The sequence below is a fragment of the Chelmon rostratus genome, chromosome 10 (assembly GCF_017976325.1).
Source record: "Chelmon rostratus isolate fCheRos1 chromosome 10, fCheRos1.pri, whole genome shotgun sequence".
In the NCBI taxonomy this organism is placed as follows: Eukaryota; Metazoa; Chordata; class Actinopteri; order Chaetodontiformes; family Chaetodontidae; genus Chelmon; species Chelmon rostratus.
Genome location: NC_055667.1, coordinates 19,232,052 through 19,259,307, shown reverse-complemented (window position 1 = coordinate 19,259,307; position 27,256 = coordinate 19,232,052). Strand labels below are relative to the sequence as shown.

Here is a 27,256-nt window from a genome sequence, read left to right as displayed (position 1 = left end):
AACGTTTTTTGTCTCGACACAGGCCCGTTCTTTCACAACCAGTTAGTTACAGCATTTCTGCTGAATGCTTCCGTCACATTTAAACCTCCCAGGCAGTCTCTCATGCCAAAGACTCCAATGATGGCCCCAAGCGCTGATAAGACATATTTCACTGCTACGGCGCAGTCTACAGGATTAAACCCCCACAAAAGAGCCAGTAACATTGTAAGGAGGCGCACTCTAATAGGCATGACTTCATTAAATTCAATCTCATGTCTTGAGAGGAATGTGCCTACAGTGATGGCTGCCATTATCCTCACAGAATGGGGATCCCCTTTCTCTCCCTCATGGGCAATTATCAATCAAAGCCAAAGATAAAAAACGCTGAGAAATGATCGCAGTTTGTTTCAGTCTATCTTTACTCCCTATTTAGAGTCGGAGAATACGTAATGGGCTTCCACCTCAGCGTGACCACATGATTGCTTGCTGCACTTCCTTTTTTCATTCATGTCGCTTAGGATGCTGTGCTGGCTGACACACTGTCATCCTGAAATAATTCACTCCCTTTCATCAATTGCCATAATGTGGAGCCTAGTCAAATGGTAAACATGATTGGTTTTCCACCTCATTGACACAGTGAATGTAGCTGTCAAACATTAATTTAAGTGCTGTTTCAACTGGCTCGATTAAACAGAGAAGTGGGGGATTGGCGGGGGGTGTCTGCATTGATGGGATGAGTTTAAAAGGTCGGGAGAGGGCAGAAGCTCAGTGTTGCTACTGCAATCAGAAGAAATTGGAGTGCAAGGCTGCAGGTTTTGAGTGCAGCAGATGGACACGAGAGCAGAGTTCCAGTTGTCAGGACAGCGCTGAAGCTTTACCTTGACTACTGAAAGGTCAGAGTTGAGAGGTAAAACGAGCCAAGGAGGTTTGCTCTTTGTTCCCCGTCATTATCATCTGACGTGAGGCTAATGAGACTCCCACAGGGCTCTGGGGTGCTGGTGTCGACTGCCTTGTTATTTCTTGTGACATTAACGCCAAGACAGATCACCTCCTGTCTCGTGCTAGCAGGAGGGAGGGGGCGGTGTAGAAAGTCACCCAGAGAAAAGGTTGAAAAATTGGTATGTAAAGAAAAGGACTAACTGGGGCCGCAGGGGGATATCATGAGTAGTGTGAGGGACGAGGTGTGGAATAAAAACAGGCTGTTTCGGTTCCCATTTTTGCAGCAGCAATCGCTGCCACAACCTCCTCTAAAGCCACCAAACGTCATCCTGGTCAGCCGGTCGCTGCACCCAACATCACCAAACTTGCTCCCACTTCAGCTTCAGCCTCATGAGTCACATGTCACACAGATTGATGGCTATTTTTAGCCCTTAAGAGGGGTGCGTCTCTAAAATTCATGTCGCAGATTTGCCATTGATCCCTATGTCATTTGGTATCATCTTTATGGACACTCTGAAAGTGTGTCCTCCTTGATTTAAGCCCCAGGCTCGCAGCACCAAAGAGGTTTTTCACACCCGATCAATGGATCCTAACAAATCAACAACGCATGCAAACAGAGCTACACATTCACTTTGACTAATGGGTGTAAACGTGCTCACGCGCACATTTCTCCACGCTCGTCCAAATGACCTAAAAATCCCTAATTCACTGTTAAGTGCATGCAGGCACACTTTCTCCCTGTGGGCTTTTCAACAGTCACACACTGGGCAAAGTACCATCGGCCACGCACTGCAAGGTTCATTTCACTTTTTCGTTTTTAATTGTCTCGTTGAAAAGTGTGACCTTGACTGTGTTTTCTCTGCGCAGTGGAGGCTGGGTAGGCTGAATAGAATGACAATTGCTCGCAGCGAAGAGGAGGATAAAAGCAGATCTGCTTTCACCCACATTCTCGACTCTGACAGTAGCACTAGGCCCCTGAGCTTCATTATTCCTTTGCTCTGTCTAAAGCTATATGGGGAGGGGTGGGCTGTACCGCATCTGCGATTCATTTCGCGTCACTCCGGAAGGTAATCCTGGGATGGGTTTAGCTCGGAAGAGTTGGATCTAACTCGGGCTGACATGACCTTGCATTGCTGCAGAGCCTACAGGACATAAAAGGCTTTTTTTTTCTCATCAGCTCAATCCAAAAGTGCTTTCTTGAGCACAGTATCACTAGAGATCTACAAGCAGCAGTGAGCATGGTTGTCCCTGTCCACATCTCACAGATAAATATGATGGGACTAAAGCTCGGCACGAGGAAGGAATTCAACCGAGGCTGATGCATGGAGTCTAAAAGCACAGTAGCACAGTCGGAGGAGAGAGGGGGAGGCGGGGGTTGGAAAAATGAGAGCAGTGATGTTGGTGAAATGGCAAAATGGAGGTCAGTGGTATCAGAAAGAGAAGCAGAGAAAGAGGGTTAAAAAAAAAGCAGTATTGGCCTGCACATGGTACCATACCATCTGGGATCTCCTCGGCACTTTGTAGGAATAGTAATTTTGGAACAGAGAATCCAGTGCATGTGCATTTTCCTGAAGTGCAAAGTGAGCAGGATGGAGAGTGAAATGGAGGTCAGTGGAGTGAGTGTGAAAGAGAGAGAAAATTATTTATAGGCTTGTGCCATCTGGGAGTCTGGGCTACACTTTCAAGGGAACCAAACCAGGGGGTAAGAGGCTAGTAAATATGGATTTTGCAAATATGCAAGCTGGCTTCTCTGGAGTTATTAAGAACAGAGTGGAGCCTTTAACAAAGCATTAAAACACTCCTAATCTACACTTGTGTTAATCCTAAAACTTTGCCACTGTGGCTTACCCTCCAAAGTAGCGGTTCCAGCAGCTCAAACACATTGAGAAATTACTGAGAGCTTTAGCGAGATATAAGCAGGCTCAGCCCCACTATGCTGTCAAAAGCATTTAATGGAGGAAAAGAAAGCTGCAGAGTCGAAAGTGAGAGAGTTCATGCAGTGCGGCTGGAAGAAAGCTCTGACCCACAGAAATCGGAGCTCTCTTGACATTTTGCAGCACTGTATGACCAACACACAATTCGCTTTATCATGCATATAAACTGCACGTGCATGCACTATTCGTCGCTTTGCTTTTAATCACCTCATACATCACACCTATCCTGCAAGTTTATGGTAAGGCTGTGCAACTTGGTGCTTTTACTGCCACCCACTTTGCATGGAAGTGACACATTTGTCTGTGTGTGTGTGTGTGTGTGTGTGTGTGTGTGTGTGTGTGTGGTGTGTGGGCTTATTCCAGCAGCTGTCCAGACGGCACATGTAGTGACAGCACAGCAGGCGGGGGGTGGTCATCACTAACCACACATAGTCAAAGGCTTGTCATTGATGAGCTCTCTGTTGGTGGCACCTCAGACGGCCTTCAACCCAGTGTCTAAACACACACACACACACACACAATCACAATTTGTCAGAAGCATTCCCAGGAGAGCCGTGTGGTACTCGTATGATTAAATGTTATTCACACTGTGTAGCGAGGCGCACATGGCCATCACAAACACTGATGAGTTTACTCAAATCAGCTGCTGTCAGGCAGCAGGGCAGTGTGCCCCCGCCCCCTGTCTCTGAGGGGTTCAGTGTAGCAGAGGAAGTGGAAGCGAGGTGAAAGGTCAACGCCCCGGTATGCATTGTAATCAGATTGGAGGAGGGCTTTAATCAGGTTCAGTGGTGGTCTGTATTTACTGGGACCAAACAGCACTGACCCTCCAGCTGAGGCTCATAACCCTGGCCAGGAAAGACCTGAACAACCAGCTGGTGCAGCTTTGTTGAGTTAAAAACAACGGATTACTCCTACAATGCAATCATAATGTTGAAAATCTTTATGAAATAATTGTCCATATGTTGTGTGATACCCCAAATCTGAGAACTAGTATCTGGATCTACTGATGGTTTGAGTGATTCCACCTCTTTTTTCGATTTTAGGTTGAATTCAGCTCCCTCTCAGAAGTCAGGGCCGCTGTATAGAGGCTTAGCGGTGGGACTGATCTGTATTGTAAGCTCATGCATAATGCAGTAATGCAACATCAGGGCTTTCGAGCAGCAAACACCCACGCTCATTAGACATGCGCAAAACCCCGATGAATATTAATGCGCCTTCAAACGTCAGCCTCAGCTCAGCCCTGCACACAGTGATTAATTATTACACTGAGCAAACGAGGAGCATGTACTCTTCATCAGCGGGGATTTAGCAGCATCATTTCAGTCGGTGAATTCCTCTCTCAGGAAGACAAATCTGCGAGTAGATTTGAATTACAAAGAGAGTAACAAAAACAAATGGTTTTTAGTTGCGTGAGTCTCCTGAGTCACATTAGATATTTTGGAGCCTGAATTATATTTGTCCATTACTAATAATACCGCACTAGGAAATGGTCTTTATTGGGATCCGAGCACATGGCTGTTAAGGGGATCAAACCAGTGATCTAGTTATTAAAAGACGTGTGTTCAGTCTCAAGGCAGCGATGATGTGAGAAAGCCTGCAAGTGAGAGCCTCTCAGGCGTGACTTCCTGCGGTCATTGAAACTATCCGAGAGCAGGGATTGTGACGCGGCCAACATGGTGACGGCGTGAGAGGAAGGGGCCACCTGGTAAGGGATTGGGAGGCTAATTGTCCCTCTGGTGTTGGGTTATCTCTGCCAACTCTCCTGTGTGTGTGTGTAAGAGAGAGAGAGAGAGAGATGCATGCACATATTATAAACTCTGAGACGTCTCTTACTGCCTCACACATGTAAACGCACACATTCTGCACCTGATCAAGAGATCGCAACGCTAGCCCTGTGTGTGGATTCAAGCTTTGCCATTGAATCCATGCCGACAGAGAGATGCCCTGCGTTCACCTGCACGCTCTGAAAGTGACATGCTCGCTTGCACACACGAACATTCAAGGTCAGCTCAGACAGCGCTGAACACAGAGATCTATTTCAAGCTATTTCATGCTTCCCCTCCCCTCTTTCTCATATTACGTGCACGCTACATGTGCATGTTCGGCCATTGAGTTGAAAAACAGCAAGCAAAACACCCTCCTTCAGTGAGTATCCCCTTTCTTCAGAGCTTTTATCTATTCAGCTCAGAACTGGCGGCTAAGATGTCCCCCACCCAAATGTCCCGTGGGGCTCTTGTGTTTTGGGACGAGCCAATCGGCAGGGGTGGGAGGGCAATGATAAACCTCGAAAGAAGAGGATGGAGGGTTAAGCAAGGTGATAGATGAGGTGGTAGGGGACAGGTGGCTCAGTAGGGCTGATCAGATCCTCCTGGCTTTCAGTTTGTGTCTGTGGCTACAAGTGGGGGGAAGGGCAGGTCTTAGCAGACTAACCTTTATATTATTGATGATGTCTTTCCTGAGCAGCAGCAGAGAGGCAGCTGCACTTGCAGTATATTTCAAACACTAGTGCTAGCTTAGGAAACACGATACTCACATTTCTTTGTGCATTACCTGTAGTAGTATTAGCACATATTAACTAAAAAAGGTCAAAATATGAAATATTTTTTTCCACACTTCTGATTTCCACAGCTTTCAGTTCAATTCAATTGCACTCATTAGTCCTTGTGTCCTCCTGTACAGCCTAATCTAACTCCTCTTTAGAAAATTAGTCCATTACCATTGAATGCCTGTTTCCATGAGAGCGATAAGTAGGCTTCAGTCTCTTTGGTGCCATCAGAGCTGGCAGGCAGGCACACTTGTGGCCCAGTGCCCAGAGAGACACCTGGCACCTCCCTCTCAAACACCAACAGGCGCACACACCAAACGCACACTTACGACGGGTTTGGCCAGATGGGAGCCCTTTCTTATCTGGCGAGATTTAGTGTGCTAAAGAGCCAACGTGACACAAACAGTTACACTAAAGCAACGATATCCAATCAATCGCCGTCACCCCCGAGATGATATACCGGTCACTGACAGCTCTTCCTCTTCTCTCCCTGTCTCCCTCACTTGGCCCTACAGAACAGCCAGATGGTGGAGCTCCAGAGGAATCAGCTGCGCGACGACATCAAGGAGTACAAGTTCCTCGAGGCTCGCCTGCTGCAGGACTACACCGAGCTGGAGGAGGAGAACATCTCGTTGCAGAAGCAGGTGTCCGCGCTCAAGCAGAGCCAGGTGAGGATGGAGCAGGGCTGCAGCTCTTAATGTGTTTGAGTCACGTGAACAGTGTGAGCGAGAGAGAGAGGTCGGAGAATAAGAGCAGAACATCCCCTTCTTCTAAATTTGCCTTGGTTGCTGGTTATTATCACACAATCTTATTAGTTTGGCATAATTAAACCAGTAGTTTCAGGCATCTCGTCCAAGTTTTTTTTTTTTTAATCTGCTATCTTACAGCATCTTGGTAGCCCTACAGGCCCTCCACCTCCCATGCACCAGCTCTGTCTGTCTCTGTCTTGTACTGATTAGGCTGCCAGAAGAAGCACAAGCACTTTAACATTCTGATTTGATTACGATAATGCAATCAGCAAAGAGATAAGCAGCTGCATTTTGGGGGGTTTTCGAATGCCCGGAGCTGCCGTCTGCTTGCAGAAGTGAGAATCTTCAACAGCTTTCGTTCTTCAGACCAAAGATTCTCACACTTCCTGGTAGAAAACTCACATCCAGGGAAAGAAAAAAAGAATCCCCTCTGCACATCTACAAAGATGGCATGAAACAAACCAAAGTGGCTTTTTTTTTTTTAGACATCCAGTATAAAATGGATTCCCAAATCCAATTAACTTAAGACTAATTAGAAAGGGAAATTAAATGGATATGTTCTTGATTAATATTATCTTGTTTCACTCTTTTTGATCCAGCTGGTTTGCCGCACATGAACGACCTAATGTCTACTGTGGTGCATCTAGTTGCATTTATTTCCTCTTCGGCTCAAAACTCATTCATGGCGTCGCCTCTCCTCCTTCGCTCAGGTGGAGTTTGAGGGTTTGAAGCATGAGATCCGTCGTTTGGAGGAGGACACTCAGTTCCTCAACAGCCAGCTGGAGGATGCCATCAGGCTGAAAGACATCGCCGAGCGCCAACTAGGCGAGGCCCTGGAGACCATCAAGACTGAGCGTGAGCTGAAAGCCTCCCTGAGGAAAGAGCTCTCCCACTACATGAGCATCGGAGACACTCTGTATCACAGGTGAAAGAAAAAAAGAACACAAACAAGGTGCTCACAGGGCCTCAGCGTTCCCAGCAAAGAACACTAAATGACACACTGTTCTCGCCTTTTTCCCTAAGCCCCCTTAGCATTTCCCTGGACGGTCTCAAGTTCAGCGACGACGCCGCCACCGAGCCAAACAACGACGAGGCTCTCCACGGATATGAGAACGGCTTCGTCAAACTGGCCAACGCCATCACCTACGACAACTCCACGGCCAAGAAGGAGGAGCTGTTCCACCCTGCGCCCAGCCTCGTGGACGACCTGCTGAGCGAGCTCAACATTTCAGAGATCCAGAAGCTCAAACAGCAGCTGATGCAGGTTTGTTCTCCATCAACGGCAAACATTGTGTGTCTGTCAGCAGCAGAGTATATCGCTGACCAACCCAACTTCAGTAAATATCTTTCTGCAGACAAGTCATTGAAAAAAGAGCAGATTGCTTTTACCGATGATGCTTTTATGATAAAAAATGAATTGTTTCAGCAGGATTTGTGTTCACTGTAGTTGTGTTTAGTGGAGAGGGAATCAATAGCAGGCTAATAGGAGTCAAAAGAAATAAAGCTTGACTACTCCTCTACAGCTTCAATTGGTGATATGTATCTGCTTATTTTCTCATCTAATCATGGTTTGTCGAAGCTTACAAATACCATGCTGTCCTCAAGCTAGACAGTAGTCACCACAAAATAACTCAAGACTGCAGTACTATGTATTTCAGTAGGCTGCAAGTGTCTCAAAGAGTGAGTGATTCAGTGGAGTCAGCCTCGGTCAGGATCTGGCCCTGCAGGGATCTAAATCCCCCTCTAGCAAAGTTAATCCAGGGGGACACACACATACCCTTCAGGCTCCGCTGGGCTGCAAGGCAGCGGGTGGTGGCACCAGCAGACCCTGCCATCTGCTTGCTCATCACCCCACGAGTCCCAAGGCCACGCCTGACTGGGCACCATGGTTACCAGAACGTACTGTGAACCTGTGGATAATAATTGTTTTTAGGTTCAAGGGATTAAGGTTTTTCTTTTTCTCCCTCATCAAACACAAACACGGTTGCTGGATTAATGTGTGACCTAGAAGTTACCTCGATGCCAGGCACCATTCTGGTTCATAACCCGACCATTGTGGTGAGTCTGGCGGGCTGTGACAAAGCGCCGTGTTTGATGTGACCCAGCAGCATGTCGTGCTGCCTGCTGAAGCCTCCCGCCAGCTCGTTCCGCAGATTCCAGACAGGAATCAGAGCAGAGGAAACAAAAAGATTCCTTCACTCATTCGTTGCTCTCCTGCGTTACCTCATTCTATTGATTAGGCACTCAGTGATCGACACTAGACAGCCGCTGTTTGGATATCATCCTATTAGTCCCTGGTAACCTACGACAACATCCAATATGGATTCTGCATTATTCTGGATAGTGTGTTAGCTGCAAACAACAACTCCTCCAAATTCAAGTAATGTTGTCAATATGTGAAAGCACTAGTGTCAGCACTGATTTGTGTTATGTGTTATGCGAAATGCATCATTCATTACACAGTTTCATGCTATCATACTTTGCATTTGAACATGTGATATAAAGGAATGTGAAGTCGGGTTCCTCAACACGACAAGCCATCTTAACCAAATGCTCCGTCTCCTTTTGGAACTAATCATCATTATATGTTCCACACTAATAAAAAATGTATGCAGCTGAGCAGGACCGTGATACTTTTATCTTATTTACAGATCAGCTTCTGAAATAGCTCAGCGCTTATATCAGCACAAACTGTGTGCATGTGTGTAAGACGACCCGCCGAGGGTCTCTGCCAACACTGAGCTGAACCCGGTCCAGCACATTGTCAAGGTCATCCTGACTCTGATGCTGGACTACTGGGCAATGAGCCTCACATACCTTGGCAACACAAGCCTGATCGTGGGTAGAGTTACCACATGATAGATAATCCACTGGTTTAATATGATCTGCTTTCAAAGTAAGAATCATTCACATGATCAAGTTACCAAGAAATCCAAATGTGAAGTGACATGTATGTGATAGCCAAGAAGAGGGTACTGTACTGTCATTATAGATATACAGTGTAATGACCTCTCGTCTTATTGCTCTTTGTGTCTCTGCCTCTTCCCTCAGATGGAGCGTGAGAAGGTCAACCTGCTGTCCACCCTGCAGGACTCCCAGAAGCAGCTCGAGCAGGCTAACGGCGCTCTGTCTGAGCACCAGGAGAAGGTCAACCGCCTGACGGAGAACCTCAACGCCATCCGCAAGCTCCAGGCCAGCAAGGAGCGCCAGTCTGCCCTGGACAACGAGAAAGAGCGTGACAGCCATGAAGACGGAGACTACTACGAGGTGGACATCAATGGCCCTGAAATTCTGGAGTGCAAGTACAAGGTACCTGTCGTCTCATAATTGAGGGTGGATGGGATGAAATGCCAGATTAAACGTACATATCGTCTTCACTTGTTCTTCACTTTTATATATCCTCCACCATTAATCTTGCTTTGCTAGGTTGCTGTATCTGAGGCAGGAGAGCTGAAGGAGGAACTGAAGACACTGAAGACAGAGTACCAGGCCTGTCAGTCCCGCTACGAAGAGGAGCGCACCCGTCTGGAGAACGACGTCACAACGCTGGGAGAGAAGCTGGCCACTCTGGAGAGGACAAGTCAGATGGAGCGAGAACAGAAGGCTACGCTAGAGAAGGAGCTGCGCAAGGTGACATGTTGCTCTTTATATTGACATTCTGATAAATGCTAGATTTGGTGTTTTTATGACCTCTGTAAGACAAAAAGTTGCCTCATTGACGCGTTTCTCTCTGTGCCCTCAGCTGAGCGATGTGGCCGGCGAGTCCCAGGGCAGTCTGAGTGTGGCTCAGGACGAGCTGGTCACCTTCAGCGAAGAACTGGCCACCCTCTACAACCACGTCTGCATGTGCAACAACGAGACGCCCAACCGCGTCATGCTCGACTTCTACAAGGAGGGCAAGGGCGGTCGGAGCAGCCCAGAGGGACGTGGTCGCCGCTCTCCCATCCTTCTCACCAAGGGCCTCTTCCCCGAGCCCGGGAAGACCGACCTCAGCGACGGAGCCCCTTCGCCAGTCTCCTCCCTGCCTTCTCCTGTGTCTGACCACCGCCGTGAGCCCATGAACATCTACAACCTGGTGGCCATCATCAGAGACCAGATCAAGCACCTGCAGCTGGCCGTGGACCGCACCACAGAGCTGTCGCGCCAGAGGGTGGCCTCTCTGGAGCTGGGCACTGTGGCCGACAAGGACAAGGAAGCCTGCATGGAGGAGATCCTCAAACTGAAATCCCTGCTCAGCACCAAGAGGGAGCAGATTGCAACCCTGAGGACCGTCCTCAAGGCCAACAAGCAGGTCGGTTGATCGCTTTTGTCGTTTGTGCACTCGGAATGTCTGTTCAGCTAACTGTGTATCGCTGCATTTGTCAGTTTTGCTTCAAAGACAGAGACAGAAGAAGAGGGTGTCCGCTATTTCAGGTCTGTTCAGCTGTTGCAACAAATGTGTTGCAGACAAGATCTATAACAAACACTGGTGGAGCCAGCAGCCTCATGATGTCAGCTGTCCAGAGTATCTGGTGGTTAGGATGGGAGAACAGCCTTCCAAAGCATAAAGAACCATAATCCAGAGATATGGTGTTTGGTCAGTTGCTCTGGTAGCCCTTAAAAGTGTCTGTGTGGTTAGTCAGTGACCATTAAACCTCGTAAACCACCTATGGTTTTTAGACCAGCAACTAACAATAGCAGCTACAGGCTACTGGGCTACCACAGTGACTTTAGAAACAGGAAAAAACAGGTCCTGTGGTCCATATTAACAGGCTTCTTGTGAGAGGAAGTACACCCCCGGCACCCTCCAGCTGCTTTGACCCTTTTGTTCCCCTCGTCCACCCACAGACAGCTGAAGTTGCTCTGGCCAATCTGAAGAGCAAGTATGAGAACGAGAAGGCCATGGTGACCGAGACCATGATGAAACTGAGGAACGAGCTCAAAGCCCTGAAGGAGGACGCCGCCACCTTCTCCTCTCTCCGCGCCATGTTCGCCACACGGTAAGAGATACGCCGCCTGCTGCTCAGTGGCCATCGCTGGAAAATATGTTTCACTCATCCTCACTTCCAAGACTCGCATCAGACACAAGAGCGTTTATCTGACACACAGCCCTGAGCTCACAAAACGTTTCCCCACTTTGTGTTTCCGGAGGACATTGTCACATAAGCAGTCTTTGTTGTTTTAGCGCATGGTTTGGCGTGAATCCCAAACCGTGCTGGTATGCTGTGTTGCTACTGTAGATAAGCCTGAAGAGGCAGCAGTAACACAGCATGCTTTATCCGATTCTTAAAACTACATGCACCGTACAACGACTACACACAATATAACCAGGTAATCTTAAAATCATTATCATAACGTAATCCATGTTTACCACATGCTGGCGATGTCTCTGTGGTGTTATTGTAACATGACATGTTTAAGGAGGATGTTGTTTGTTTTTGAGAATCGCGGTCAGGAAGGCATTCGGGCATTGATACTGCCTGAAAACACAGAAGGTATCTAATCTGGGTGTCCTTTAAATATGTCAATTAAGTAGTGTTTTTGACCGGTGATTTTGTGTGTGTGTGTGCATGTGTGTGTGTGTGTCAGATGGGCTGACACACAGTCACTAATCTTTTCTGATTCCGAAGAGAAGCCGGTCAAAGGTTCTGTGCATAATCCCACCTCATCTTGGTCTGGATTACACATTCACCGCTAAACACATAGTATACTAAGTGCTCACACACTGATGGTCTGTTTGTTTATTTGCGTGTGTGCACACATGCATATTGAGAAAGGTTAGAAAATTGAGTGCAAGTGCACCTGTTTGGGCACTCTTGCGTATTTTTAGATATGATTATAGTTATTTCTCTGTGGATGCTGCTCCACTCACTTTTCAAGTTGCTTTTCCTCTCCGTGGATTTTTTTTTAAGGTGTTGATGCTCTAAATATCAGCTCTGGTCCAGATGGCTGTGCTGAGATGCTGAGACAGTCTTTCCTTCTGCACTTAAGACTCCTCCGCAATCCACAGCAAAGCTCAAGCTGTGCAGAGGGAGGAGAGGTAGAAGAGGAGGGTGGGGATAGACAGCATTATTGAGCGAAGGTTACACAGGCTGCAGGGAATGTGTGGGCTGCTCAGCGCCCCTCATCTTACCCATACAGCAATCTGATACCCACCTCTGAAGTAACTCCATATACCTGCAGTGTCTAATCAATTAGTAACAGGAGGAAAAGTCCTGTCTGCAAATGTGAGTGTGTGCGTGTTGTCATGGGCTTTTGGCGCACTGCAGAGCCAGATGGTTAGGGGACGTAGGTGTGATGCTGAACCAGTTGAACCAAAGGCAAGCAGGGATAAGACGGAACCAGATCTTAGCTCCTGCTAATGATACTATTTTTACCCCCTTGGGCCCAGGAGTCGTATCTCTCGTCATCGTTACAGCGGTGAAGGGAAGGTGTGAGATCATATTTGCTGTGAAGAAGCGCAGCCATTGTGAAGGGTCTGCGTCTGTAAGCCTCTTTCGCTGGAGGGGCTTAAGATATTGACAACACATTACAGCTTGCCTGTGTTTTCCTCCTTGTGCACAAAGCACCTCCCCTGATGATGATGTTCCTGAGGCTCCGAGCCCAGGATTCAGTCACCGTTCTGTCTATGCATATATTACATTCTGTCTGTTTATGGGGTTCACGTATTGGTATGTAAATTCTGTCCTATACGGCACTAAGTTGGGTCAGGGGACTCTTTGAGAGGCTGGGGGACTCGCCTGAGCAGGGTTTCCCACACTCCCCCCTCTTTGTATCCCCGTCGCCCCTTCCGTCCTTCCTCGCTGCCAAACACCCGGTTCCCTAGTCATCTGGAAAAGAAAGAGAGGAAGGGGGCAGGCTTTCTGTTAAAGCCCACTACAGGAGCCTAATTTGACAGTCTTTTTCTTTCTTTTTTTTTTCTTTTTTTTTAATTGTAGTCACCACAATGACCACAACGTCTGTAAGGGTGGAGTTCTGAGATTGGGAAAACTCCTTGATGCAAATGTGTGGTCTTTGACAAAGAGGAAGAAAGATGGAGTGGAATTGAAAGAGTGTTTTGTTTTTTGTTGGATCCTTTGTGTGATCTCGTGCTGCCTCCCATAGATTAGACTTACTCGAGTTTTTGTGAGTGCATTTCATTCTGTGCGAATTTCACAGGGCCGAATGCCCATGCTTCTCTCTTTGTTTCTGTATGTGCGTGCCTCTCCAGCTGCAGTCTCTGGTGTCATGTTAACAGTGAGCTCCTGCCTCTAACATTCCTGAGACATGCCTCAACATGCTCTCAGCTCCTGTTCCCCCTGATTAACAGTCAGACCATCAGCCCAAGTCACATTTTCTCCTCAAACTTACACCCTCAATCATCCCGCTGCTCTGTTGTTAGTTGTATTCCCTTTCCACCGTTCTTTCTGTTCTTACCTCCTCCTCCCTGCTCGCTCTGTGATATTGGTCCCACCGTGACCAATCAAGCTCCAGACAAGGCCACAGCTGAAGAGGTCATGTCTGTGCGTCGGAGGCATTATTGATTGTGAGCCACGTCTGCGTGAACGTTGAAATAGTTGACTTTCTTTGTGTGACCAAAAGTGACATTGGCTACTGTTATCACAGCAAAATGCAGATAAAGTGCTTGTTTGTCAGTGATGTGAATATGATGACTGTTCATCCTCAAAAGGCCAGCAGCCGCCCCCCTGCCCCCCCTCAGCCATTGTGCCACCACACCCCATCAGCAGCCCAGAAAGGCTCCTATTGTATCCCTCCGGTCCCTGGAATAGACTCCTCTGTTTTTTTTCCCGGGAAAAAACCCTCTCGACCCCCCATGCAAGAGTGGCTGAACCATCTGAAGGCGCACCAGCCCCCCCCACTCCTCCCTCCCGGGTCGTCCCCCCATCTCATACTGGGTTTAATGAAGCAGCACTGATCCTCATTGTCTGGGTGTGTGTCCCACTGGGAATCAAACTGCATACACAAGAGGGGAGGGTATGGTTCATGTTTGTATGGTGGTCTGGCAAGGCCAGAGTTCACGTGTCGCACAATCCACGTGCAGCACCACACACAGCACAAACCTATGCGGTTACTGGCTCTCAAAACAAGACGCCAGGATAACGATCACAAAATCACCCTTCAATCCAGAAAGTATTCGAAGCAAGTTAACTTTGGTTGGAAACAAGGCAAGAATCGCCTCACACAGGCAGATTTTCTCCTGTTTTCACAAAATGATCTATGAGTCAGCAATAAAGTAATATCTAAGTAGGATGCTTTTTTTATAGTGCAGCAGTTCAAGCAGCCACTGAGCAAACAGACATTAGCGCTCACATGTCTCCTGAGAATGTGACAGTTATAGCTTGCAGACATTAGAATACAGCAGATGGCATGGCATAAGTAAGAGTTCTGCATTCTTGTGGCCTTTCACAGTCTAAAAGTTTGTGTAATGTCACCACAGGTTGGGCCATTCCCAAATAAAGTAAATATACCTTAATACCAGAGTAAAGGGAGAAAGGTGAGGCTACCTACCTGCTGAATTATGTCTGAGCGGTTTTAGTGTGGCATCGTTGGAGGATAAGACGCTACACGACCAACCCCTCCCTTCATACAGGCGTGTCAGTCATTACTGGAGAATGTCACTCAGAATGCTTTGTCAGCAACACAGAAAGTAGGGATGATCAAGACGGGGGGAGAGAAAGCGACTGATGCAGGCAGGCAGACAGATGGAGACAGCAGCAAGGAAACGGCGGAGGGGAAAAAAAGGCCTGAGAGCCAAGATAAGAGCAGGAGGGAAGACGTGATTGAAAGAGGGATGAATGAGAGAGCAAGGTAACGAAAAAAGGGCGGACAAGGTTTGGCGAAGGAGAAAGGCGTGAAAATGAAAGGCTAGCACAAGGAGAGCAGATGGAGAGTGGAGATATAACCCTCCGCCCCCGCACACACACACACACCTCAAAATCCCTTTTGGTGACCCAGTTTTTATACCTGTCCAGCTTCAGACACACACATCCAAGAGCACAGGGAAACAGGTGATAATGCCGCAGTGCAGCACCCAGTGATACTGAGCAGCAGGCAGACAGCCATCATGTGAGATGGGAGATGGAAGCGATTGTGAGAAGTTATCCAGTTTCAATCCGTCGGAGTAAGTGGCGATCAGGTGTGAACCTCCTCTCTCTGACTCCCCTCCTCGGCCTGTTCCTCAGGTGACGTAGGAAGGATCTTCTCGGTGACCTGTGGGTTAATGCTTTCATCCTTTGTGTGTGTGATCTATTCTTAACTTCCGCCTCACACACACACGCCTCATATTATTCAGAGAAGCCGTAAGCCACGCTCAGGTGAGACCCTCACCTGTTGGCGAATGGCACTCATACCTTGTAACAGCAGCCATATAAACCCAAAACGTTGTAAGTAATTTTTCAGCAAAGGTAGAATGACATTTACTACTGCTGATAGCAATAAAGCTTTATTTGTATAGCTGTCTTCATACAGGCACCACATGCTTCCCATAAAAAAAAACAAGAATGAACATGCAAACAGGGAGAAAAAATGCAAAATAACATGGAGAATTAAATCTACTTTATAATAATACTAAAAATAATTTGAAATAAGGAGGAAAATCAAATGAAGAGAAAGCATAAGATGGAAAATTAAACCTGCTGAATAATAACAATAAAAATTAGTATTTAGAATGAAAAAAAATCAAGCATACTACAGTATTAAGTCATGCATCATCAAATGATGGCAGCTGTGGACAGATCAAATTACTCAAAATGAGCTGAGAACATTGCGAAGTTTGGTGGAAGGGACAGAAATGGCCAATGAAGTCATAAGTTATTAATGCAGGAGCTACGCAAGTCCATTAGGTCTGTGCTGTGTGGAGCGATAGCTCCGCCTGGTGGTGGCAACAAACCCAGGGGTGTAACCAGGGGAAAGGTCACAATGCAAGTGCAACATTTTCACTTGTTTTAGTCTTCAGAACTGGTCGTGTCAGTCTCACAAACATGCAGCTCAGGTATGCACATCATGTATGCAATAGATTTATGCAAATCTAGCAAAAAGCCAGGTAATCTTTGCTCCAATGATGCAAAGCCTATTTGTTATTAGTGGGTCTGCCAGCGCCCCCTTGTGGTATAACACAGGAAAGTATTGATTGTGTGAAAACATGTTGCTGACGTTCTTCCGTACATGTACCTGACTTCACAGTTTCCTCTCTCCCTTGCAGTTGCGACGAGTACGTCACTCAGCTGGATGAGATGCAGAGGCAGCTGGCGGCAGCGGAGGATGAGAAGAAGACCCTCAACTCTCTCCTGCGCATGGCTATCCAGCAGAAACTGGCCCTGACTCAGCGCCTGGAAGACCTGGAGTTCGACCACGAGCAGACCCGCCGGGGAGGCAACTCCGGCCGGGCCAAGACCCGCAGCAAGGCCTCCAGCGGCACCTCCAACAACCCCCACGTAAGTCAGAGTCTCACCTGCTCTGGCTCCGGCCGACCAGAGCACAACAGTGTCATGCCCAATGGCATTGTGGGAGGCCCCGTGGTCTTTTGCAGCGAGAAGTACAAGATCTACTGCGACTGAAGCGGCTAAGAAGTGCGGAAACGGAAAAAAACAGACTGCTGTGTACAGAGGGGAGGGGGGCCCGCCGGCCAGACCCTCCCTGCCTTAGTGTTAAAGAGCCCCACTCGCTCGCTTAGCTCCCTGGCCAGCCTGCGCTCCTCTAGGGACTGCTGTGTGACTAACCAGCTGCTCGTGTGTGCTAGTGTAAACGCTTAGGGGAATGCAGATATATGTACAGTGTGCACTAGACGTTTGGACTGTAGTAGACATATATGGCATGTGGATTATAGGGCCCCGGTTATGTTGGGGGTTTTGTGGATATTATGGAGTGTCTATTCTTTCCGCTGTCATGGTGCTGTACGTACGATGTAAAAGGTGGCAGCTTTTGTGCTCGTTCGTTCTGGCCCCCTGAGTGTATTGCCTGGTGACAGTAACACATTGTGGGCGTGGGGTCTTGTAAAGAGGATGACAATCTGACGGTCTTGTGACTAAATATGACATCCTCTGCTCTTTGGCTCTGTCGGCATTGGTGCTCCTTTAAAAAAAAAAAAAAGCCCCCTTCTCCTGGCCCTCCCCAGGACTGACCCATGTACAGCAGCCCACTGTCCAATCAGGTCACTCTTTAGGAAAAAAGGAACTTGAAGACAAAGGAACTTTTGAAGATAAAGGAACAAAAATATGCAATCTCCCCCTGCTTCCATGCAAGGGGAGCACAGTAGGATTCTACACTGAAATTCACAAGTGGGCTGGCTGCCGGTCTGACGGTTGTTCGGGCAGAAAAGGAGCACCTGTGACCGCAGGTGTTTATTTCAGGATCATTTTAAAGCTGTGATGCTAGCACACCAATACAGTAGGGTCAGTAGAATCGCATGGCTTCGCAGCTGAAAACGCTTTTAAGCTTTTTAACTGTTTTATTATTTTTTTCCTGTCGTCAGGTGTGTGGTACAAGACGAACTCATGTATTACAGGGCTCTACATTGTGAGAAAAGGGGAGTTATTTGGTGTCTGGCGAAATACAGGAGGGCTATTCCACGTGAGCCATTACGTCGCGATGGATTCTTTCAGAGCCATATATTGTAAGAGGGGAGGAAAGTTTGACAAATCGATCTCCACACCCAAATTAAGTGCACTTCAGCATAGGTGCCTCAGGTTCCTACTTCTGTTAAAAATGGATATAATGATTACTGTGAACAGAAATACAATATAGTTTTGATCAAAGATGATTTTTTAAATACGGAGCAAATCCTAGAAGAGCACAAATCGAGACGGCATCCGCATGTGGATAAAGAATCTTCAAACGAAAACCTGTGCCTGTCGACCCAAACACTTGATACTATATTTATCTATCTGTTGATGTAAAGCCCTGTCCTCGTGTCTCAACTTGTCACTCTTCTTTCCCTTCTCTCCCCTCTCTCCCGCTCTCTGTCTCTGGGAGATCGCCCAGAGCTCTCTAGTCATTCCTGTGTCGTCATGTGGCTGAAAACCCTTTCCTCATGTCTCTAATCTGTGTCTTGTCGCTCGGTCGCCACGACGACCTTCTCTCTTTTAGATTGTCAGCAGCTTGCTCCCCCAGCATCACCACTCACCCTTTAACTAGAATGAGGAATTGTGGGGAAAATTGCCCTCTGAATATTTTTGTCAGGTAACGTCCTCACGTGCTCCCGATGTTTTTGCCTGTGTGTTTTTGAGCGTTCAGCGTGGAGGGCCCTCATGTTTGTATGATGTTTTTAACCTTTGCAAAAGGAGGGTCACTCACTTCTTTTGTTTTCTTCGTTCATTTTGGCGTGTGAGGACAAAGCGACGTAGTGTTTTAGTATCCACAATAGCTTTAACCCCTTGCAAGCTAGCATTACGCAAATAGGAAAAAAAATATAAGTGGGGCTTGTGTTGAATATATCCATGTACTGCTTGTGGATAATAGACACATTAGCTTTATGATGCTAAAAGCAGGGTTGATGTTAGGAAATCCTGCAAGATTTCTCAAAATGATGCTTTTTCTACTACCACTAAGCTATATATTAAACTCTATATTCTTAAAATGATCATGTTCAGGTTATAATCTTGCAGGATCCTACTACAGTATTCCTTCCTCTCAAAAATGAAGAGAGGGAGCTTAATTATTCCTCCGACGATGGGAAAATATCAGCAGTCAACCCTGCTTGAGTGCGCATCCATAAGCCACGGCACACAGCATGGAGACGAGGCTACACATTAGGGAAAAAGAAAAAAACAAAAAGCAGCCTCCGTAGAGGTCGATCACTCTTAAGTTTGAGATTCACTTAACTTACAAGTGTGATATATTCTGTTTCTATCAGTTTGCGCTGACTGAGAAAAGGTTTGGGGAGTAGAGGAGGGAGAACTCCTCCTGTTGTAAACCAGCTCCTGAGAGCGGAGTTAAGAAAGCCAGACACGCTGGTGAAGAAAGCCAGATGTCTGGCCGAGAGCGGACTCTGATACTGAGGAGAAATGAGTCCAGGGGTTTCCTGAGGGAGAAACTAAAAAAAAACAAAACAAACTGAAGACTGGTTGCTCAATCGAGCAGAGAGGCATTGATTCAAATTAGCTGAGCCCCTAACGTGTCCCCTTGTATAGGCTCTGTGGAATACAGGAGCAGTAGATAGATACACAGGATGTGATCGTGACTAGACCCCCCTCTCCCGAGATAAATGAATCCCCACGTGGCTCCATCTAGTTTGAAATCGATGTCTGGCTTATCTGGTGTCATAACAGCATGCCACCTAAAAAGCTCCTCCTACCTCTGCTTGCAGGCTCCTCCCACTTCACCTTTAAGTTTTACTGCACATGACGCATCTCGTTTCTGATTTACAGTCAGCCTGCATGTCAAAAACATAACCCATTTTTCATGAACTTGCATGGCATTTGAGAAACACCCCTCTCCCTTTTTGACCCGGGCGGCGGGATATGGCTTCAGCTCTGTCCTATGAATGAAAGGTCGTGGTACTCGTGAGTCATTGGCTTCCCGGCTGCATCCGCAAGACAGTTTGTGGTGAATGCGCTTTCACATCGAGCTCCTCAGAGACGCCGTCCATACGACAGAAAAGGCTCCTAACATGGCTTCTGTTGCTTTGACTAACTCCAGCCGCCGCCTGCTTTGTCTGTGTGGACTCAGCCGCTGACCGTGTTAACAGTCACCCGGAAATTGACAAATAATGCTAACGCTGATCATTTGTTTGTTTCTCCATTTTGCAGTAATTACAGTAGTTCTGCGCGGATGACGAAGTACCCAACACGAGGCCCGTTCTCACTGCTGATTGAGTTCGCCGAAAAAAAGAGTTAGCACTCATAGGTCATTTGGACTTGAAGAGAAAAAACAAACAAAAACGCTAAACGAAAACACTGATTTCCAGTCAAATCAACTGTCCTACTTCCTTCTTACTCCTTTCAAAATGTGACGTCTGTCGGAATGACACTCACTTGTGCGTGCTGCTGCTGCTGGAAGCCAATTTCTCACAGGGCCAATGAACTGATTGCAGTTCTGACCAGAGGTTGTGATTGGCTAATCTGACCCTCCAATGATAAACCAGGGGATATGGGGTTGTTTCTCAAAGTAAAGCTGTTTTGTCTGGTTTCACCTCTTTTTTTTTTTCTTTTTTTTTAGTTTATTGTTTTTTGTTAATCTGTGCACTTTCATTATATAGGAGTATAACAGATATTATTAACCTATAGGAAAGCGTGGTAGTACTATGGTTTGTGAGTAAGGTTATAAGACTATAAGATAATAAGTCCTCCTGAATCATCTGAACCTAAATAACAGAAACTATTTACTTAAGTAAAGGCTCCACAAACCTACTATTACGACTTTATCCTCAAGATTTTATCCATCAAATAATCATTTTTAATCTGTTTTGTTACATCATATGTTATGCTGTTCTTTTGTGTTTGTTCTACTGCCATGTTCTATACAAAAAATCCAGGGTGATCAAATTCTGGGGTTTTTTCATGTATTTATTATTCCTAGGAATAGTTCAAAATAACGCAATGAAACTTGACAACGCTCTGACTCAAAAAGGTAAGTTGTGTTTTGGGAAAAATTCGAGTGTCGTGGGGTACGCTTTTCCTAGCTTCTTACCGAGGGCGTTCAACTGAACCGAGGATCACTGACTTTCAGAATTCTCTGCAAGTGCGACGATTAAATTCCAAATTGGAATTGTTTCATTCTCTCTTCGTTTATCGTGCCAAATCTTGGTACACCGTTTAGGTTGAAAAGAATCAAGACTCGGAAATAAAGACAAGCCGTCACTGAGGAGGACGTAGTTCGGGCCGTGGCTGCCCGTGCGAGCGCCGGGGTTTTGTTTTTGGTTCGTTTAGTTCTTCGTTTCTGACCAGTAGTGCCTTTCATTGTTTCGAGGGAGAATCTTAGACTAGGGTTTTATGTTTTCTTTTTTATAGGTGAGGACTTTGGGTTCAAAATGACTGTGAGCAGCAATAAGTGCAAAGGGAATTTTCCCCCGTCTGCATGCGTGAGATGATAGTTTTGAAATTAGCTCAATAAAACTGAAATTGTATTGAATTCTGCGGGTCAGTGATCCACTCAATAAATTCAGGGGTATTAAGAAAAGGTTGTTTTTTTTATCAAACTTTGGGAACCAAAAGAAGTCCCTTTGGCCTCCTGTTATTGAACAAAATGCTCCAAGCACCTGAAATGTGTTGGGGTAGATCAGTGTACTATTGGAAACATCTACGTATCTCTAGCATTGTTTGGTGAAGGTAATGTGATATCAATAGTATTGTTGAAAAAATGTGCAGAGAGCGCATTTTCTCTTTCTTTTTGTCCAATTTGAGTTTTGTTTGTTGTTTTTTTTTTATTACTCTTGAATCTTTTTTTTTTTACATCATCTTTGAGCATTATGTTTTCAGGAAACAGAAAACAAAGTAAGCATCAACAAGCTTGAATAGTGCCATTACAGCCAAAGCTTGTTTGTTGAGGCGTTAAAGTTACCAATATGGATGAGAAGCTAAAAAGTGCAATTCAGATGCTGTTTTACATTAAAAAAAATGACAAAGTTTTCTGTTTGCTGGAAGCGATAGCATTGTGATAATAAATTTAGCTGTGCAAACTTTATATTGTCATATTGTGTTTCAGTATTGATCCATAATGAGAGTTTGATATCTTTATATGAAATAACGACTTCACCTGTATGTTGGTATTTATTTGAATTGTCATGCAGTACTGTATTCTTATCAATAATGTGCATTATGATTAGTGGCATATTGATTACAGCTAAATGTCATATGCATGTTTTCTCAGTCATGGGACCTTTACACAGAATTGAAAACAAACATGTAAACTTTTGTCAGGGTGTTACAAAATATGGAGGAAAAAAAAATGAGAAGACAAAGAGTTGAGTCTGATGTATTACTGCTGAACTAAACCTATGAAAGTGTTTGTTTGTTTCCAGTAGGGAAGGTGGTATGTCTGTGTAAAGGTAGTCATACTGGCTAAAATCAATAAATGTGACTTAAGTTCCGATGCGTTTCAGTGTTGTTATTTGTAGCTCCTGCACAGCAGCAGATGAAGGGTTAAGCAGGGAAGTATACGGTCTGCAGCCCCGGTGTCTCCTCGGAGTGTTCCCAGCTGGAAGTCAGGGGCAGGGGAACTTCCCAGCTGTCTGAGCGGCTCCAGGACATGATCACATTTCACACAATGCACAAAACTTCCAGCACCTAATCCCCCACCCCCATCCAACCCCTCTCTCTCTCCCCGTCCTTTCCTCTGCTGTCTCGCTTAAACCTCGCTCCTCCCTCTCCCGCCTCGGCCTTTCTCCGTTTCCCATTTCCTTTCCCTCCCCTCCCCTCTCCCTTCCTTCTGGAGACACACCCACGCACTGATGGAAGCCGCTTGCTTTCGACCTTTGGTGCACCCGGCACTTCCTGTCCAGGCTCTGGAGGCCGGTGCTCTGCCCAATTAATGCAGCAGTCACTTTTTTTTGTTCTAGTCGTTTAAAATAGAGGAGAAATACTGTCGGGCTATTTTAAAAACAACCCATACTTCTGGACTTTTGTGAGTATCGTGGGATGTGCAAGTGCAAATACAAGTCCTCTTAAATTAGCAATGAGAAGCAAAGGGTGAACATATTATTAGGATACACCAGTAAGGCACAGATACTGTTGCATGATTTAAATCAGTGGTTCCCAACCTTTTTTTAAAGATAAATCCCCTCATCACAGCTGAGATCAAGCTACCCTTCCCCTCCTCGACACCATTTACCATTCACCATTCACCACTTACCATGTTCCACATGTGTTCTTCTAAAACTGAACTGATTTTAAATTGGACGCCATTTAACAATATTAATTATATAAAAGTGGACGTTAAATGTAAATTTTAGACATAGTAAACCTGAAATTGTCCGTTTTTAGATTTGTTTTTTTTTCCCCTATAGGTTTGATCAAGTCTAATTTGAATTTTCTCCTCTCTAACTAGTTTTCACACTCTCTCGATCGCAGCATGTGATGTTCAGGTGTTACAGCTGACTCGGGTTATTTAGAGATGCCTCCTGTGCAGTCGACGTGTTGCAGCTGGCAATTTACTGGTTATTATGACAAATTCTTTATCAAAGATAAGCCTCTCACCAGTGTGAAATCTGTGTGTTTATTTTCCTCTTTTAATTAGCTAGGCTGCTCCACAGTTTCCCCACACATCCCCTGGCAGCTGCAGAGACACCCCCCGGGGTGCACATACTTCTGGCTGGGACTCGCTGATTTAAAAATGACTCGAACAAAAATGAGCTGACTTGTCCTGAAAACTACAAACAATGCTCTTATGAAGACCGCTCTGACACAGTTCCACACCATAAAAGGACGAGGGTGTCTTTCTGATTTAAACCATTTCTCCTTTTTGGCCCTAACAGACGATTCCTCTCAAATTCAGAGAAACTCTACAAAGTGGCAACCATCTGTTATTTATTACATAAATGGTCAGAGGCAGCTCTCACTAATCCCACAGAAAGGTGAAGGTGTAGGGGGTTTCCGAAGCTATTTGACCATCTGACAAACAGCTCAGATGGAGTATGCTGGCCCTTTAAGAGATTTAGCAGAGATTTACTATCATCTTGAATGAACCATAACGGCAAACTGGACCTTCCCAAAGGTACTTCAACAAAAAATGGTTTTAAATGGTTGCTGCAGCAAGTGAGTGCTGCGCCTCCATCGAGTTGATGGGACATAAAAGTGACAAACTGAAAAAAGAAAGGCCCCAACTGAAGCTGCAGCAGCTGAGAAATTCTAACTTTTATTCCCTGGTGTGGGTCAAGCACCAAAAAACACTGGATACTACACCTCCCATAATGCAGCTGAATAGAGACTTCACAGCTAAAATAAGTGAAAATGAATGCCCAGTTGCTGATTTTACAGATGCTCTGTAACCTTCTATCAGTTATGATGCTACAACATGAACACCTCCTGGTCCTCTCAGGATGAGAATAACCTGGAATCAGTTTCTTTAATCATCACGATACCCACGCTATACAGCGAAACCAGTCGCCATTTACCATATGCCCCGCTGATTGAATTTGAATGGCAGCGTATTAATGAGAGCCAGGGGGAAGAGATGTCATTTCACTGACATCACTGTGGCAACAGTGGAGCCTTTGTTGGAGGCAGTCTCCTCTTATATCCTCTCCACCCGGGACCTGACTGGCAGAGGAAAATATGGGTCAGTGGGATTCATTCCATGGCATCAGTCCTGCTCTATTAATATGCAGGTGTTGTGGCTATACTCGTGGATGGGGGCGGGGGGGCTGATACAGCAGAGCAGCTGTCTCATATCTCAGCTGATGCAATATTAAATTTCACCACTTGGTGTCCCTATCACACAGTTGTTGACGTCTTCATAAGCAGCCTGAAACCTTGAAAGTTACTTCAAGGCCTGGCGTTGGCCTTAAAAGAGAGACAGTGTGTGTGTTTTCTCTTACAAAGAGTCGCCTTTATGCGTATCAGCCAGCGCTGTCATGTGGTGAATCCACGCGGAGCCTGAGGGGACAGAGAGGCCTGATCAGCTGATCCGGAGCAGCAGCATTAAATCAACAACACCACACATGCCTCACATGGACTTGCTTCAAACAGGCACGCACAGAGACGTGTTCTCCACTGGAGCAGAAATAATACCACTGAGGATGTTAACAAATTTACGACCTGTGGAGCGTGAGCTCAGCCTCATGATGCATTCAAACATTCCTTCGGCCTGACATTGGACGCAGGGTGTGAGTGTCCTCCCATCTGTGACTCATGCATTATCTCCACAGAACTGCTGGTGTGGTCTCAAAATGCCAGGTTACCGCAGTATCGTCTGCGACAAGTCGCAGATGAGGTGTTGATTCAATCAGTGTGAGGCTTTCATTTGCACCTGAAAAGGAGGCAACGAACGAGGACTGGCACCTGAGTCTGGGGTGTGATCAGTCATCAGATTGGGGCATTTACACCGCAAGGATTTCAGATAAGTGTAAAAGGCACTATGCAGCTCATCTCACACTTATCCCTGTCGACTTTCGCACCTATCCTTCAGCAGGGCTGCTCATCTGCCACTCTCCTATTTGTCTTTTTCCACATATCTCACTCTGTCCTCACCTTCCCCCTTCTCCCCTTCATTCCCTTCCTCCCCGCCTTGTGAGAGCTGTTGTTTCACTCTGCTCTGCGGTTATGAGTGGAGGAGCCCCAGGGAAGCGGAGGAGAGGATGTATCCCAGGGGGCTGTTTGGTGTTCTGCTTTCTGTGGACCAGCATGCCCCGGACGGGCTGACAGGCACTCGGAGGCACCAACGGGGGCACCGGGCCTCTGCTCTATTTAAAACACGAGTTCAGTCATCCACAAAACACTTGGCCTTTCAGACATGTTCAGAATGATTCTCCAAAAGCAGTGAAGAAAAAAAGGTTAAAGCAAAAAGAGGAATGTGTCATCCATTCTTGTACTTGCTTGTGTCTGCAAACTGTGTGATTAGTGTGCAGCCAGTGAGCCAGTCTAAATGTGGGCAGAGGTGATTTATTGATACAGCCTATTAGAGAGGACTACAGGTCAATGAAGCGGCCTATAGCCTGGCCGGCAGCCAGACAGGCGGCCCTTCTCATTAGAGGCCCTGCTGTTGCCTGTGTTGATCCGAGGCAGATGAAACGCGTGCAGCAACAGCGCCCGCCGCAAAAGGGGTTAATGATGCGTGGCTGAGTCGACACGGGTTTCCAAAAGGTGAGGTGGGGGTGCGCAGATAGACAGACGCAGAGAGGGGTAAGGAGGGATGATTGCCGACCATGCTGTTGAAAACATCATTGAGGAAATACAAACAAGCGGTGGTGGAAGAAGCTCTTGCATCCTTTCCTAGAGTAAAAGTGCCATCAGAAACACTGCATTACAAGTAAAAGTCCTGCATTCAAAACCTTTCTTAAGTGCAGAAGTATTTCCATCGAAATGCACTTAAAGTATTAAAAGTGAAAGCATGCATCCTGCAGAAAAATGGACCCTGTGACTGATACACCATCATATACGACATTATGAGATTGTTACTGATGCATCAAGGTGCCTAGCAGCATAACAAGATAAATCTGATCTGTCATGAGATCATTAATTAGGGTTGGAAGGAAGAAAAAAAACAAAAAGCAGCAGTACTTGAGTAAATGTACTGAGTTACTCGCCACCATTGCAGGGAACAATGTTGTAATGTCACACAGCTGACTGGAGGCACCACAGCTGACCCTTAATGGCTACAGCATGACAAGAACTCTCATAGTAACACATCCAAACACTCCCGGACGTTGAACTTAAAACAAACAGGACACGCTCAACAGAAACAGGATTTTATGGCAATAACGATCTGCGAGTTCAACATTTGTTTTCTCCTCCTGTCAGTTCCTTATTACTGCGCGCATTGAGTCTGCACCCATTCAGCTGCCTGGAAACTCAAGATAATCAATGAAAAGATCAGGAGAAGGCCTGAGCACTGACATGGAAATGCGGTGCCAGCGCGGAGCGCGTCTTCCAGGCCCCCTTTCTCCACGCTAATAGGCAGCCGTGGAGTTTTCAAAGCGGAGCTATCTCTTGAAATAGACCTCATCCTTTTCATGACTTCACGTGACAACCCGTGTCATGCCTCTGCGTGACCGGTGGGCACATCAGCTGAAAATGCAACATCACACTTTGGAGAAACAGAGTCAGCGACTTAGACCGCGGCCACTGCGTTGAAGTCTAACAATGATCTGCTGGATAAAACCTTTATTTCCAGCGCTTATCTTTCATTCTAGCTTTCGCACTCAATGAATGGGGCAGTCGTGCGCTCGCGTCGCATCGGGAGCGCGCATTGTCTTTTTTTCCCAGCGGCGCAGAGGAAAGAGTTGTGTATCTGGAGAGGGAGGGGAAAAGGACTACATGAAGGACTACAGTGCTCCTATCCTGCACAGAAAATGACCCGGGTACAAGCCTCTCGCGTCCGTTTGGAAACCATGAGACGCTCTTAGTGTGTGCGAGTGCGTTGTCTTGGTTTTTTTTTTTCGGCGAGCAGAAAAAAAAGGGGGCTCCGAAGTGGACGCGCTCCTCCGAGTTTCGTACGCTGGAGCCGCCGCTGTTGCCAGTTTCTCCGAGAAAAGGAGGGAT

General features: G+C 46.4%; 1 protein-coding gene across 2 annotated transcripts in view; it reads left to right on the top strand.

The window, feature by feature from the left end:
• LOC121612594 (protein bicaudal D homolog 2-like) overlaps nucleotides 1–22,149 on the top strand; it is a 42,839-nt gene extending 20,690 nt beyond the window's left edge. The window contains exons 3-11 of one of the 2 annotated variants that reach the window (XM_041945589.1): nucleotides 5,913–6,065; nucleotides 6,857–7,071; nucleotides 7,170–7,410; nucleotides 9,198–9,455; nucleotides 9,573–9,776; nucleotides 9,889–10,437; nucleotides 10,974–11,125; nucleotides 16,327–16,558; nucleotides 19,871–22,149. In XM_041945589.1, coding sequence (XP_041801523.1) covers nucleotides 5,913–6,065; nucleotides 6,857–7,071; nucleotides 7,170–7,410; nucleotides 9,198–9,455; nucleotides 9,573–9,776; nucleotides 9,889–10,437; nucleotides 10,974–11,125; nucleotides 16,327–16,558; nucleotides 19,871–19,873 — 2,007 coding nt within the window. In that variant the 3' untranslated portion in view covers nucleotides 19,874–22,149. Of the gene's footprint in view, nucleotides 1–5,912; nucleotides 6,066–6,856; nucleotides 7,072–7,169; nucleotides 7,411–9,197; nucleotides 9,456–9,572; nucleotides 9,777–9,888; nucleotides 10,438–10,973; nucleotides 11,126–16,326 lie in introns of both variants that reach the window. The other variant, XM_041945588.1, reaches the window with a different exon arrangement.
• Nucleotides 22,150–27,256: the final 5,107 nt, after the last annotated feature.